This window comes from Periplaneta americana, chromosome 1, assembly GCF_040183065.1.
Source record: "Periplaneta americana isolate PAMFEO1 chromosome 1, P.americana_PAMFEO1_priV1, whole genome shotgun sequence".
Lineage (NCBI taxonomy): Eukaryota > Metazoa > Arthropoda > Insecta > Blattodea > Blattidae > Periplaneta > Periplaneta americana.
Genome location: NC_091117.1, coordinates 86837074 through 86853620, shown reverse-complemented (window position 1 = coordinate 86853620; position 16547 = coordinate 86837074). Strand labels below are relative to the sequence as shown.

At 34.0% G+C, this 16547-nt stretch overlaps 1 protein-coding gene across 1 annotated transcript in view; it reads left to right on the top strand.

Annotated features, from left to right (window-relative positions):
* The first annotated feature begins 8602 nt into the window (after positions 1–8602).
* LOC138697985 (pickpocket protein 28-like) overlaps positions 8603–16547 on the top strand; it is a 42971-nt gene continuing 35026 nt past the window's right edge. The window contains exons 1-2 of the mRNA XM_069823624.1: positions 8603–8681; positions 12306–12591. Coding sequence (XP_069679725.1) covers positions 8619–8681; positions 12306–12591 — 349 coding nt within the window. The 5' untranslated portion in view covers positions 8603–8618. The remainder of the gene's footprint in view (positions 8682–12305; positions 12592–16547) is intronic.

Sequence of the window (16547 nt, the reverse complement as noted above, 5' to 3'; positions counted from 1 at the left end):
TTTAATGTGTATACTTTATTTTACTTGCTATATGTTTCCATTGAATTATGATAATAACTTAATTTTAACCCTTGTTTTCTACGTATTCAGTAAATGGCGCTTGGGCCACTATGGTTCTGAACCCTTCAAATAACTTATATAACTTAAATAACTTAAATTATATTATATTATATTATATTATATTATATTATATTATATTATATTATATTATATTATATTATACTTACTTACTTACTTACTTACAAATGGCTTTTAAGGACCCCGAAGGTTCATTGCCGCCCTCACATAAGCCCGCCAGCGGTCCCTATCCTGTGCAAGATTAATCCAGTCTCTATCATCATACCCCACCTCCCTCAAATCCATTTTAATATTATCCTCCCATCTACGTCTCGGCCTCCCTAAAGGTCTTTTTCCCTCCGGTCTCCAACTAACACTCTATATGCATTTCTGGATTCGCCCATACGTGCTACATGCCCTGCCCATCTCAAACGTCTGGATTTAATGTTCCTAATTATATCAGGTGAAGAATACAATGCGTGCAGTTCTGTGTTGTGTAACTTTCTCCATTCTCCTGTAACTTCATCCCGCTTAGCCCCAAATATTTTCCTTAGCACCTTATTCTCAAACACCATGAACCTATGTTCCTCTCTCAGAGTGAGAGTCCAAGTTTCACAACCATACAGAAGAACCGGTAATATAACTGTTTTATAAATTCTAACTTTCAGATTTTTGGACAGCAGACTGGATGATAAGAGCTTCTCAACCGAATAATAACACGCATTTCCCATATTTATTCTGCGTTTAATTTCCTCCCGAGTGTCATTTATATTTGTTTGTGTTGCTCCAAGATATTTTAATTTTTCCACCTCTTCGAAGAGTAAATCTCCAATTTTTATATTTCCATTTCGTACAATATTCTGGTCACGAGACATAATCATATACTTTGTCTTTTCGGGATTTACTTCCAAACCGATCGCTCTACTTGCTTCAAGTAAAATTTCCGTGTTTTCCCTAATCGTTTGTGTATTTTCTCCTAACATATTCACGTCATCCGCATAGACAAGAAGCTGAAGTAACCCGTTCAATTCCAAACCCTGCCTGTTATCCTGAACTTTCCTAATGGCATATTCTAGAGCGAAGTTAAAAAGTAAAGGTAATAGTGCATCTCCCTGCTTTAGCCCGCAGTGAATTGGAAAAGCATCAGATAGAAACTGACCTATACGGACTCTGCTGTATGTTTCACTGAGACACATTTTAATTAATCGAACTAGTTTCTTGGGAATACCAAATTCAATAAGAATATCATATAATACTTCCCTCTTAACCGAGTCATAAGCCTTTTTGAAATCTATGAATAACTGATGTACTGTACCCTTATACTCCCATTTTTTCTCCATTATCTGTCGAATACAAAAAATCTGATCAATAGTCGATCTATTACGCCGAAAACCGCACTGATGATCCCCAATAATTTCATCTACGTACGGAGTAAATCTTCTCAAAAGAATATTGGACAAAATTTTGTACGACGTCAACAAAAGTGATATTCCTCGAAAGTTACCACAGTTGGTTTTGTCCCCCTTTTTAAAAATAGGTACAATTATGGACTCCTTCCATTGTTCTGGTAAAATTTCCTTTTCCCAAATAGCAAGTACAAGTTTATAAATTTCGCTATATAATGCACTCCCACCCTCTTGTATTAATTCTGCTGGAATTTGATCGATACCTGGAGACTTGTACTTTTTCAGATTTTCTATCGCAATTTCGACTTCTGAAAGCGTGGGTTCGGGTATAAATGGCTCAACAGTTTGTATTTCAATTTCGTCCCGATCATTTCTATTTGGCCTATGTACATTTAGTAGTTGCACAAAATAGTTTTTCCATCTGTTTAGGATTGATGGAGAGTCTGCAAGCAAGTCACCATTCTCATCCTTGATCACGTTTACCCTTGGCATATTATATTATATTATATTATATTATATTATATTATATTATATTATATTATATTATATTATATTATATTATATTACATTATATTATATTATAATATATTATATTATATTATATAAAAATGTGTTGATAACGGATGTACACCGATAAGTAAGTTTTTAATTTGTTATGGGGGCTCTTGAATCTCAGGAGGAACAAATTTTATTTTACAACAGCGCAACATAATCTGCTTGGCTCATTACCCAATTTTTTTGCATTGCATTTAATGCATATGTATTTTATGTATTTTAACACGATTCAATTGAGCATAGTTAAAATTTGGATTATAAAATAATGGAATGCTAAGCTAACATATTATTACTGCATACTAAATCAATACACTCTTGTGGTTCGTTAATTTTCTAAGATAAACATTATTTTAAGAAATACAGGAAACGAATACACAGAATAGCCTATCAAGTTGTTTGTGCATAAGAAGCTATTTTAATCTTACCTGTCTTCAATTCACTCCGAAGTTACTGTAATAACATTATAGCATAATGTCCATCTAGAGAAACTACACATTCCAATGGTGAAATAATAATTAATTACACAAATCGGTTAATTTAGCTTCCGATATTACTTCATACAAACACATAAACATTCTCTGTAGGCTATAGCTTTCGATTGTTGTTGACCAACGCCCCTTATAGACGAATTCATTTGTTTATTTCATTACACCGGCTTAGATGGCAGTTATTTTAATTTTGAAACTCATTTATCTAATTAAATATCAGTCCTATCAAAATTTTTCAAAGAATAAAACTTATCGGAAATGATTTGCAAAGAAATTCTTGTTATGTAACATTTTTCACAAAAATCAATAATAACCGAGATATTTCGATTTATTTAATTCAGACCCCTTTATAACCCCCGTTTTAAATAACGTATTTTGAATGCCATACTGCCTAAAATCTAAGTTACAACGAACTTAATTTATATTCCAATTTTCATCGATATAGGTTCAGCCATTATCGCGTGAAAAGGTAACAAACATACAGACAGACAGACAGACAGACATACAAACAAAAATTTCAAAAAAGCGATTTTCGGTTTCAGGGTGGTTAATTATATATATTAGGACCAATTATTTTTGGAAAATCGAAAATTACCAGAAAAATTTGGGCTACAGATTTATTATTAGTATAGATATAGATTGTGAAATTTTAATTTTCCTAGCAATTTTTTTCTATTGTACTATTAAAATTATAGCATATAGCCTATTAACCTGTTGTATCCTATAGGATACTTTGCGAATTTAAGGGTTAATAAAGTACTGTCAACTTCATGGTGTTCATTTTAACGGTAGGCTATCGATAATCACTGCATAAACAGTAGAAAAACAGTTCATAAATTACTGCCAACTTCATAGTGTTCATTTTAACGGTAGGCTATCGATAATCACTGCATAAACAGTAGAAAAACAGTTAATAAATTACTATAAACTTCATAGTGTTCATTTTAACGGTAGGCTATCGATAATCACTTCATAAGCAGTAGAAGAACGGTTAATAAAGTACTGCCAACTTCGTGGTGTTCATTTTATCGATATCGATAATGAATATTAAATCGAATAAGAAATCAATAATGTTGGTTGATTGCGAGGCTCGAGTTCCCGTAATGTCTTTTTCTCTATTTCACCGGGCCGCACATAGGCCCACAAATTAGGGACCATTTCTTATCTGCTGCATCTCACCTAACCGTGAGCGCAACATGCCCTGCCCGGATTTCATTAGTATTTAGTCCATTTTTGTCTCAACTGGAAAGCAACCTTAAGCTTATCATTAATATAGGTATAAAAATAATGTATGGAACACTCCTAAACAACTCGTAACATCAGTATGATTTTAGGACTATAAAAGAACTTTTTGGATTACGTACTTGAAAAGGGGAATTCAATCAGGAAATCCATTCATACAATAAAAAAAGTTCTGCGCTGTATCAGGGATACATAAGCACGTATAATTCATCACCCGGTTTAGGGAATGAAACTACAGTTGTGTTGGTTTAAATGTTTTATTTTTGTTTTTGGTTTATAAATGGAAGAGGTCTATACTCAGTAATGTCCATTTTGAACTTTGAAATCACAAGAACTGAAGAAAAGTAGGGATGAAAAAAGATTAACTACAGAAAACTCATAAAAACATTTAGAAATGGAAGAAAAAAATAAGCAATATTATGGAAAAGTATTATGAAATAGGAAAGAAAATCTTGGAACAAATTTCTAAAAAACTATCGAAGTTATAGAAATGAAGGATATTATGATAAATCATTTAAATTTTGTGAGAACTAGAAACTAGGTCTTAAATTAATATGAAATTTACAAGCGAATTTACGTGTGTGCGATATTTAAGAATGAAACGATATAGTTCGTCCTTTCACGTATTTTTCTTTGCATTCAAAACAACAGCAGTAGTTCGCCGTCACTGTGGCTATAATCAGTTCATAATAACTTATTACTAGAGCCCGGATGTTTAGGCATTTATTTTGGTTAAAATAGGCAGGCATATAGGTACTAAAATAGTAAAATTAGGCAGTGAAATAGACATTTATTATTCATGGAAACACAAAAAAGACGGATAATAAACTATCCCATACAGTACTCACTTTTCTTGGTTACACGTCACAACAAGATGCTTTTTTAATTTGTCAACTGTCATAGTGAACCGTCTATCAGAGAACGTTTTTCATGGTGGAAAAAGATCTTTCTACTTCTACTGAAGTGATTGGAGCAAACTTAAAAGAACTTATTTCAAAAGGACTGTCTCAACTTTCTTTCAGAGATCGGGAAAAACCGACTGTGTATTGTCTCAAAAAGAGGGGTGTGAGAAGGGATTAGAGACTTCAAAGTACACGTGACTTGTGCGTGCAAGCGACAACAGTAACGGGACCTGGAAACTTGCTTGTAATACTTCTCTCATCCTCTTTCTTTCGCTGGTAAACCCCGAAGTGACCTGAGCACTGAGGATTATACTGTTCAAATATCTTTAAGTGACATAAAAGATGGAATCGGTAGGGGAGAAAAGTTTACGACTTCTTGGAAACATATGTATTGCTGAAGAATAAGATTCTTAGCAAATATTTTTAATTTCTACAACCGTTCTTTTTTGTTTGTTTTTATATAACGTATGTGTAGTTTATTTTAAATACATTAAAAATATAGAAAATGTGATAACGACGTAGAAAGGCTAAAAAAAGGCATTTAACCTTAAAATAGGCAAAAAAGACAAAATAAAAATTGGGCCTATCATCTCCAAATGTGTGGAAACGTGTTTATCTCTAATAGGTCTTTCATACATACACTCTGTTTGAAAAAGGCATTTTGCCTAGCATCCGGTCTCTACTTATTACTTTGCTTTGTATACACTTCATTAATGAATCACAAGTAAGAACGCACATTCACGCATATCAAGCCAGTTATGTAGAACAATTTACGGACAGAGTCATTGCCCAGCGTGCGTCATAGGAAGCTGATCTGCGCTACACCCGCAGTAAGATGACATGATGATGGATTGCCACAAGGGATACCGACAACCCTTGTGTAACCTGGACCACCGTCTTGCCCAACAAATGTTACAACCCGGGGGTACACCAGGAACGACTCCTGATCCACAGAATTGCAACTCCAGCGCTCTAGCCACTAGACCACCGTGACGGCTTTTATTATTATTATTATTATTATTATTATTATTATTATTATTATTATTATTACTATTATTATTATTATTACTATTATTATTGAAAAAGATATCCCGTACCAAAAAGCCATCTTCCACATTTCATCGCTTAGAGATTGGCAGGTCTGATGTTACATGAGCTCTGTGTTTGTCAAGAAAGACGTAAGACAGTTAGTTGATTATTTCGCCGATCATTTATTAACATTACTGCAAAGGACATATCAGTTGAGCAAACTAGTAGTCGATTGAGAAAATGAGATTAGTTAGTTGAGCAAATTTAAGAAGTACGTTAAACGTAGTTAGATTTTCCTAATGTAAGATGTTGAACCACCAATCTGCGGTGTAGGCCTACACAAAAGATTCGGCAATCTATGGCCTTGTGTGCTCTATCACAATAAGTGCATGGAGTGTTCTTGAATGGCTTTATAGACACACATACAGACACACACACAATGAAGCTTGCATCTTTGTCACTGTACTCATTTAAAATTTCATAGAATAAAGTGTATAACATTTGCTGATGATATGCCGTTGTTACCAGTAGAGGAGATGATACTAAGGGAATGACAACTATGAGCAGAATGGGATGAAGATAAATGCAAACAAGACGAAGACCATAGTTATCAGAAGAAAAATAAGGAAAGTAAATGCTCAAATTGTAAACGAGGCAGTAGAGAAAGTGCACAGCTTCAAATACTTGGTATGTACTGTATGCAGTAACATGAGCTGCTGCCAAGAAGTCAAAAGAATTATAGCAATGGCAAAGAAAGCTTTTAATAGAAAAAGGAGCATCTTCTGCGGACCTCTGGAAAAATAACTGAGAAAGAGACAAGAGAAGTGCATTGTATGGAGTGTGGCATCGTATGGAGTAGTAACATGGACATTACGGCGAAATGAAGAGAAGCAAGAGACATTTGAAATGAGGATATAGAGAATAATAGAGCGTGTGAAATGGACAGACAGAATAAGACATGAAGTTGTGTTCGAAAGAGTGAGTGAAGAAAGAATGATGCTAAAACTGATCAGGAAGAGAAAAAGCAATTGGTTGGGTCACTGGCTAAGAAGAAATTGCATATTGAAAAATACACTGGAAGGAATGGTGAACGGGAGAAGAGTTCGGGGTAGAAGAAGATATCAGATAATAGACGACATTAAGATATATGGATCATATGTGGAGACGAAGAGGAAGGCAGAAGATATGAAAGATTAGAGAAAGCTGAGTTTGCAAATAAAAACCTGCCCTTGGGCAGGAAACTATGAATGAATGAATGTGTATTGAAAATGAGTTTGCTTCTCGTGACTGTATTTAAAATCACATGATCATCACAATTGATCGGTATGTGTTGATAAGAATAAGTTATTATTTATTTTGTGTTTTAAATCTATATTCCATTAGCGTGACATCTATCTATACTGATAATAAATCTGTAGCCAAAATTTTTCTCTTAATTTTCGATTTTCCAAAAATAATTGGTGTTAACATTTATAATTAACCATCCTGAAACCGAAAATCGCTTTTTTGAAATTTTTGTATGTCTGTCTGTCTGTCTGTCTGTCTGTCTGGATGTTTGTTACCTTTTCACGCGATAATGGCTGCATCGATTTATATGAAAATTGGAATATAAATTAAGTTCGTTGTTGTAACTTAGATTTTAGGCTATATGACATTCAAAATACTTTATTTAAAAGGGGGGTTATAAGGGGGCCTGAATTAAATAAATCGAAATATCTCGCTTATTATTGATTTTTGTGAAATATGTTCCATAACAAAAGTTTTTTTAAAAATGATTTTCGATAAGTTTTATTCCTCGCAAAATTTTGATAGGACTTATATTTAATGAGATAAATGAGTTTTAAAATTAAAATACAATGCCATCTAAGGCGGTGTAATGAAATGAAAACAAATGACTATGTCTATAAGGGGCCTTGGACAACAACAATCGAAAGCTATGAAACATAGCCCACAGAGAATGTTTCTGTGTTTGTATGAAGTAATGTCGAAAGCTAAATTAACCGATTTGTATAATTAATTATTATTTCACCATTGGAAAGTGTAGTTTCTCTAGCTGGACATAATGCTGTAATGTTATTACAGTAACTTTTGAATGCTCTCTGGACCAAAATGACCGCATTTTAATTATTTAAATACAATTTAAATTAAGTAACATATTAAACGATTTATCCTTCTATCAAACACGAATGTTCCCTGGATCAAACGTCCCATTTTAATTATGTAATTACTTTATATTTATTTCTAACAGGTGCAGCGGAGCGCACGGGTACGGCTAGTACTGTAATACATTTATCTGTCCTGAAACATAATAGTTCCACTAGAGTTTTCTTATTTCGACTTTGTCTTACAGAAGTTGAACGTGGTGAATAAGAGAGTTTTCAGTGTGGAGGAGAGACTTGTGAATTGCGTTTGGTTTCACGAGCGATCACATATCAGAAAAACTATGAGTAGGGCCTACCTAAAATATGCAGTCATATGTTATGCGTATGTCCAAATTGCTGCCTGTTCATTTACTGACAGTTACAGGGCGAAAAGGTTTCATTTTTCTCCTACTTCAGCAAGTTATCTCAGCTCGGTGGCAACTTACCAGTACCAGCTCTGAAAACTGCATGATGTCGATATTGCTGGATGCTTGGTCTCATAAATGCACTTATAAAATAATGGTGTTCTACTATAGTTAAAGAAATGCACATCTGGAATCCTTGCTTTAAGTCAAATGTGTACTATTACGAGGGTTTACATGTAAGATTGAACAATCAATATTGTTTTTAAACAATGATTATAATATGAATTAAAACATCTTAGCTTACAAGGTTAAAATCGTTACTTTTTCTATAGAATAAACGTATTATTCAATTTTATTATAGTATATTGTCCTTTTTATTTATAGGCTATATTTTATTCAACTTTTTTTTTTCAGAAAACAAAACAATTTGTTTATGATTTCTAACAGAAGCACAGGTCCTGGCATGTTGAGCGTGCATATGAAAACAGACACTAAGGTAATTTCACCATCTTATACTATTCATTCACAAGCTCGCAAAACCGAAGGCGTATGTTGTCAGAGCGCCAGCTCTGAAACCGTGCGGTATGAGGAAGTGTGGAGCGTGAGGACGTGACTCAGCACGGCCAGCAAGGCAGTGTTTGTGGGTGTGCCTTCCGTAGTACAAACATTAGCTCTTGAGTCTTACACCATTATCCGCTTATCGCTTCCACGCCACATTTCTGCCGCGGTTTACACGTATTTTTAATGTAGTGTAGTACAATCGCACGTCATCACCTCATTATCCGTTCCACCCCGCATTCCTACCGAGATTTCAAAGCTGGCACTCAGAGAGTAAATGGATTTATAATCTATAATATGTTTTAATAAAACTCTGATTGAGATACTGGCTGATACATCTGTCATCAGACAGTGCATCTTACTTGACTACATTTTTCAGAGGAAGTACAATTTATTGTTTGTATAAAATTACATTTCGAACTGGCGGCTCAAGGTCAAGTAATGGACTGCATTTGCCACGTGTGCTTATCCCAATCCTGAACCATTCTCGTCAACTAGAGTCAGCTGGGACATCCGAAATTACCAGTGCTCCAGTTCACAGTTTTCAGTTCAGTGACTCGTGCGTGGTTTGTACTCCTGCACATTTATACGTGACCTTGATCCGCCAGTGCGAAATGCACATATAATAGTCAGCGATATACACAATGGAGGAGGAAAGGAATTGGCCACTCTATCTCATCTTCTGACTTAGTTGCCTCGTGAGTGATGCCTTACTAGTGTCACTTATGAGGTTTCAATCTCTTTTCAGACTGTACTCTAAACATAATCTGTTTTAATAAGACTATACAGATGGTATACGTTGCTACTTACATAAGTGTTCTGCCCATGGGCAAGTCTTTCACTGCAAACCCACCATTCCCCAATCTTTCCTATATTCTGACTTCCTCTTAGTCTTCGCATATGATCCACAAATCTTATGTCGTCTATCATCTGATATCTTCTTCTGCCCTGAATTATTCTCCCGTTCACCTTTCCTTCCAGTGCATCCTTCAATAGGCAGTTTCTTCTCATCCCGTGACCTAACCAATTATTCCTTTTTCTCTTTTGGATCAATTTCAACATCATTCTTTCATCACTCACTCTTTTCAACACAACTTCATTTCTTATTCTGCCTGTCCACTTCACATGCTCCATTTATAGATGGTATAAGATATTTATTTTTATAATAAATTTCGACACCAAATTTCTCCTTTTCTGCTAAATCGTATAAAGTTTTACAGCAAAATGAATCTTTTGAAAGTTTGTTAGTCTCACATGCGAACATTAAATAATAATTTTTCATAGCTTCTTCAGGTGTAATTTTTTTTATTACTCGTACTTTATTAAATTCTATGGGCCGTATTCATAGACATTTTTAGCGCGGGTTTCCGGTGGATGATCAGCGTTTTTCGTATTCATAAACCAGTGTTAGCGATAGGATATGATTTGAATTCTGTACAAGTAACCAGTGGATAGCCGGGGCTAGCTTAGTACGCTCGTAGCGCGTGCTGCAAAATGTCTATGAATACGGCCCTATATGACTGATATTTTAAAACGAAAATATTCATTACATGGAAAGAGTAACGTCAAATATCAATTCAATTGAATTTTATTTAGCCATTAGACATACAGTTTTAGGCTTCGTCAGAATACGTTGAAAAAGATATATAAGAAAAAGAAACAGTAAAATTTAAATAATACAATGAAAACATGAAATAATTTGAAACTTTTAAATTGAAGAAAACAGTTCACCCTTAATGTATTAATTGTAACTAATTTGCAATTAAACGTATTTATTAAAAAACAATTTTATACAAGTTTGTGTTGAAAATTATTTAATAACCAATTGTAAAATCTAGTTTTGAAGGTATTGATTGGTAATTTATAATATTGGCTGGGGAGCTCATTATATAATTTCATCCCCATAATTGAAAAGTTTGTGTTCTTATGCAATCTAAAATATGGAATATTAATTTGTTCACTATTTCTAATTTCATGACCATGTATATTGGCCACTAATGTGTAATTGTCGCGTGTAAAGTACTAGATCGTATATATGCAGGTCTCCAGATACTATTTTGCACATAAAAAAGTCGTTAATCCCCATTTTATTTACACTGTAAGGTTTTTATCTTATTCGTAATTGTGAATTTTACTACTGGCAGCCACTGATTAGGCGCATAAAATATTTGTCCACTTTAAAGGATACCGGTATCCTATAAATTGTTAAAATTATTCTCCTCCTGTTTTGTGAATTGATTAAAATTCTTTAGTCAACATTTCATACCACACGAAGCTATGACCGACCTCTTAGGAATTACTTTTCTTCTCTTGAAAATGTAAGTTACCAGTGTTTCTTTGCATTTTCCTTTTAATTTCCTTCCAGTCGCCCATCCTTCTTTGTTGTTACCTTGCCTATGAATTTCAGTTTAATTCAGTGTGACTGATGACGAGTTGCCAGTAAGTGAATCGCTGTCGAAAACTATTGTAACTTTAATACCATAGTGTTCAACTTGACATTAAAGAGAAAGTATAAAATAAAAAACTGAAACATCATCTATAGAACTGTAAAATCTATTTAAAAAATTATGACAGTATTTTAGGACGAAAGAGCATAAAGAAACATTACGAAACTTTTTTGCTGGGGTTGCGAGCAATGTATTCTGTTCGAACGTGTTTTAAGTTTCCTCCCATTTCAATTTTGAAGTAGTTAACCGGCAAATTCACATAAGAGAAAGTAAATTTTATCTCCCGGTTCTATTTATAAAGTAGTTAACCGATAAACTTAATAAAAAAGGTAAATTTCAAGAGCTGTTTTTAAACCCAATTGCATATGTTTACGTTCATTCTTTACAAATCTCGTTTTTTCCACCGTTCGCTGTAACGTATACGCTAGCTGTAGGCAGTATTTGTTGACTCCAGACAATAACTTGTTACAACGTTTTCCCGGTTCCTTAACATTTAAAATTGCCTGAGGAATGAAAATTTACACTTGTTAGGACCAAATTCCTGCAAATTTAAGGGACGAAACTAAATTTTTTTCAGTCATCCATTATCAGAATTAGGTAACTGTTCCCTTAAATTGAGAGAGGATAGATTATTGGGAATTTATTGACTAGTTTTCCCAAAATTCGCTACCAAACGTTTAATTTAAATCACTTTTTTCTCGAAAGGTTAGCAAAATTGTATTAAATTTTTCTGTTTGAGATATCTCAAAGATTAACCCACTGAAATTAGTGACATGGCTTACGGTTCACTCTATATTTGGGAATTGGTCCATTGCTTTCATATTTTTCATATAGTCTTTCGAAAGGTGCTCTTTAACTTTCTAAGTTATCCCAGTGATTTCAAACGTGAATTGGTGTACCCTGGCTTATCATTCACTTTGATGTTGGGATGCTTCAGTTACCTAAGTACAGGTAGCATTTTTACTTCATTTTGGCTGTACATACGTACAAGTAGGACTTACTAATTGCATATTATTCTGTTGTAGATTTGAATGAAGTTATTGGTTGTACGTGTGAGCACTTTTTAATCCCATAATTTTGTGAAGGTTGTAAACTAATCTCATTTCTATTCACAGATGTTTGTATTACCAAATGAAGAGGTACCACACTTAACTACAAGTGACGATAAACTCGTTGATATTCCGAAAGGTGGGAAGCTGAAGCATTATATGAAAGTCAATGATATAGAAAACGACGCGGAAGTTCGAGACATTGATATTACGAAAAGAAGATGCCGTTTTTCTGATGAGAATTACTTGCAAACCTACTCCGTATACTCGTCTGGCGGTTGCACCGTCAATTGCCGCTTCAAACTGCAACTGAAGTTTTGCAACTGCACCAGTTTCTACATGCCTGGTGTTGGTAAGTTTACATCTGGCGCACACCATGTTAAGTGTGGCAGTGTGTATAGTGGGGATCATGTAAGGGTAGTTCTTGGAAGACTAATTTGGCCGTCTCTTCAGTGTTGTCAACTAATACCAGATATCACCAAAGAGGGTGAAATCACAATTCCATGTACTGAAATAATAATAATAATAATAATAATAATAATAATAATAATAATAATAATAATAATAATAATTAATAATAATTAATAATAATTACTTACGGCTTTTAACGAGTCCAGAGATTAATTGCCACCTTCACATAAGCCCGCCATCGGTCCCTATCCTGAGTAAGATTATTCCAGTCTCTACAATCATGTCCCACCTCCTTCAATCTATTTTAATATCATCCTCCCACCTACGTCTTGGCCTCCCCAAAGATGTTTCTCCCTCCTGCGTCCCAACACTTGATGATAATAATAATAATGATAATAATAATAATAATAATAATAATAATAATAATAATAATAATAATAATAATATATTATTAACAATAACAATGTCTTGCTTATGTACAGTTTCCCTAGAAAAGGATGAGACAGTTGAATATTCCTAAGTCTCAGATGTAAGACACTGCGCATGATCGGAGACCAGAGCACTGATACACAAGATAACGAATACTGAGTTACTTAATTTCAGGCTATTTGGTTTCTTACTAGCATCGTTCCGAAATTCACTTCAAAAACTGCAAAAAATATGATAATATTGCGTAAATAAAAGATAAATATATACATAAATCGTGTAGTTAAATCGACAATGGACCTTCATGACAAACATCGACACTCCGCACAGAAAGGAAAGCTTTCGTGTCGTTTCAATAGCTCAGACGCTAAGAATTCTGCGTCTCGTGTAAAAGAGTGCGAGTTCGATTCCTAGTCTACACAACGATTTTTTTTTATTTAAATAACTTTGAAATAGCTAAATAACGTTGAAATAGAGTTTTACAAAGTCCTGAGATTAAGTGTTAATGATCACAGCCAATACAAAATTACAAGTTATAATATTGTAAACGTTAATCTAATGAATGCATTTATATATACACACACATACAATGTAAATGCATATATATTAAAAACTAACAATTAAAATGAAATTAAAAAATATTCCTAAGCCACACAGACAAACTTTTACAAAGGTTTAGAGTCCTTAGGCTATGTCATTTGTTGAGTAGTTATTACAATATTTTATTAGTAGCTTTCCCATATGTGTAAGAAATGCACTCGCACAAAACAATTTCTGTTAAATGTGTGGCTTTGGATTATTTCATTCTCACCCCTTCAGTTGATTTCAACTATTTTATCTACGTGTTTGCAATTGTGTTTAATTTAATATTCATTCAATTTGTTCATGTTATGATTGAATGAAAAAGCGCTGTTGCAGTTATTGACTAATTACATATATTAATACTAATTATTAAATGCATCTCTTAAATAACCAATTGTATTATCTTTTGCAAAGTCTTGAATGTTTCAGTTGTCAATAATATTTCTGTACTATATACTATAAGACATTAAAAGAATTTGCAATAGATTTGGGGTCCTCTAGTTTATATTCACTGGTTTTAATGAAAAAATATTTTCTTTCTTAGAATATCTACAAGTTTAACTTCAATAATATTCCGAATAGCTTTAATTGCATTATCTGAATGTTGTACTTTTCTATTCGAATGTATTCTATTTCCCTCTTTCATAATTTTTGATAAATTACACCGTACTTCTTGTAGTATTTAAGAACATGAGGATCATTACATTGCAACTCATTACATATACATTCTTCTTTTTAATACATGAGATTTTTAAGTCCCTGCGTTATCTACATGTTTTTACTTTTGAATGTTTTCACAACATTGAGTGGAGAACATCCACTAAAGTGATTCTGAAATTAAAGTGAAAAATACAATACATTTACTCTTCATATCAGTAGTGCCCAATATCATATACGTTTTTACAAGATTCATTTTGTAGACATAAATGTAAATAGTCACCCTTTTTTAGTTTTTAAATTAATATTTTGAAATTGTTCAGTGACATTGGAAACACTTAGGATTTGTTTATCATGTTCATACAAGCCATTGATTATAGGTTCTGTCGAATAGGAATTCAGTCTAATTCTGTGTACAAAACGTTTATCAATGGCTGTGTTACTTCAGGTTCTATGCTGGTGGGAAAATGGCTCTACGACTAAGGTTTCCAGTTTCAAGGAGTGAATTTAATTTACTTTTACGGAAAAGTTCCGAGAGATAATCAATGTTTATATCACTACAGATCACAAATTCCATATGAGATTTCTGAAGTCTTTTCTTTACAAATTCAATGTTGGCTATAAATATTAATAAATAATGTAAGAAATATGAATGATTGTAGTTAGAAGTCTGATTTACATTATAAAAAGCAAGAAGTTACATTCCGCGGCAACATTCGAACTTTCAATATTTGGTTTTGTCGTCCAACGCATAAGCACGGACCTATTCAATGCTTATGTTAATAACATAGAATTTAGCTGTAGCAATGTGGTGTGATAACTTGGGATTTGTTTACTTAACGTAATTAAATTTAATTTGATTAGTTTCGCAACAATAATTGGACTTCCTGTTATATCCTGTTATTTAAATATTTAATTTAGGGTTGATTTATTAACTCTTACTGTGCAAGCTGCCCCTTATTTCAATAATTCTATATCACGCTAAATAGTCATTGTCTACACTAAAGTATTATCGTCATCCCTCATTTCTCATCGTAATGGCGTACCCGACGTGACATGAGACGGCGAGTTATAGCTCTAGTTGAGGCTGGATATGGGGCTAGATCTGCTGCCGTTTAGTCGGTGTTCCTGGAAGTACAGCCGCGAGGGTGTTCATTGTTACAAAATTCAGGGGAGGTCGAAAATCGCCCTATTCCTGGGCGTCCGCGGATTTCTTCATTGGAAGAGGATGCTCTCTTATCGAGACAGTTCGACTGGACCCCTTTCGGACTGCTAACGAAATAAGAGCAGCATCTAACTTTCCTGGTTCTTCACAGACTGTGATCAGCAGGTTGAGGAACCGATGTATTAGGAGCCGGAGGGCTGCGCAAATGGAAATATTGGGGGAAGCACAAGCTGTCAACCATCTTGCCTTCGCTACCAATCGAGTGGATTTCGATTGGAGAAATGTATGATGGTATATGGACAAGATTTTAAGTTAACGGGTCTCTTTTTGTTTTTTATGATTTTTGTTTCAGGAAGAGTTCTTTTAACTTCCAAGTAAGATTTATGTATTTTTTGACGAGGTTCAGCCCACTTGTAGACCAAAAAATTGGGCATAAATTATTCCACATTTTTCGACAAATTATTCAGTCGAGGAACTCTGAACAAATTAATTACACCTCAATAAAAAAAGAGTTTTACCTGGGATCGAACATGAAACATTTCGGTTATACGGTGGAACCGACACGCTACTATATGAGCTACCGAGACAAGACAGTGACAGCAGCCGTCCAGAATGTAGATCCGATAGCAGGCATTTGCCATTCGGTACAGAGAAGAAATGATATTTTGTTACCCGAGCTATGTTGTGAAATCGTGGCCTTAAATGGCTGTCTTCTTCGTGATCCTTATTCTGATCCTTGTCCTTGTTGTGGTCCTTATAACAATTCTTGTTCTATTTGTCATGGTACTTATCGTTATACGTCGATATCGAGTGAACCGCGCTGTAGAACTTTAACTTCCGATAACCAAGAATCGTCTCATTCTTTTTAAGGGTAACTGTACTTACAGTACTTACCACATCTCATTTTTATTTTGGAAAGTGTTTTCTAAATGGTTCAATAATTTGTGAAAGAATAGCCTATATTTTCCTCCTGGGTCTCTGGCACATTATGTTGGTAATTAATAGACTAGTTTGATCTAATATTAAAATGTATTTTTTCTGGAAACTTGAAATTCATTGCCTTTAAT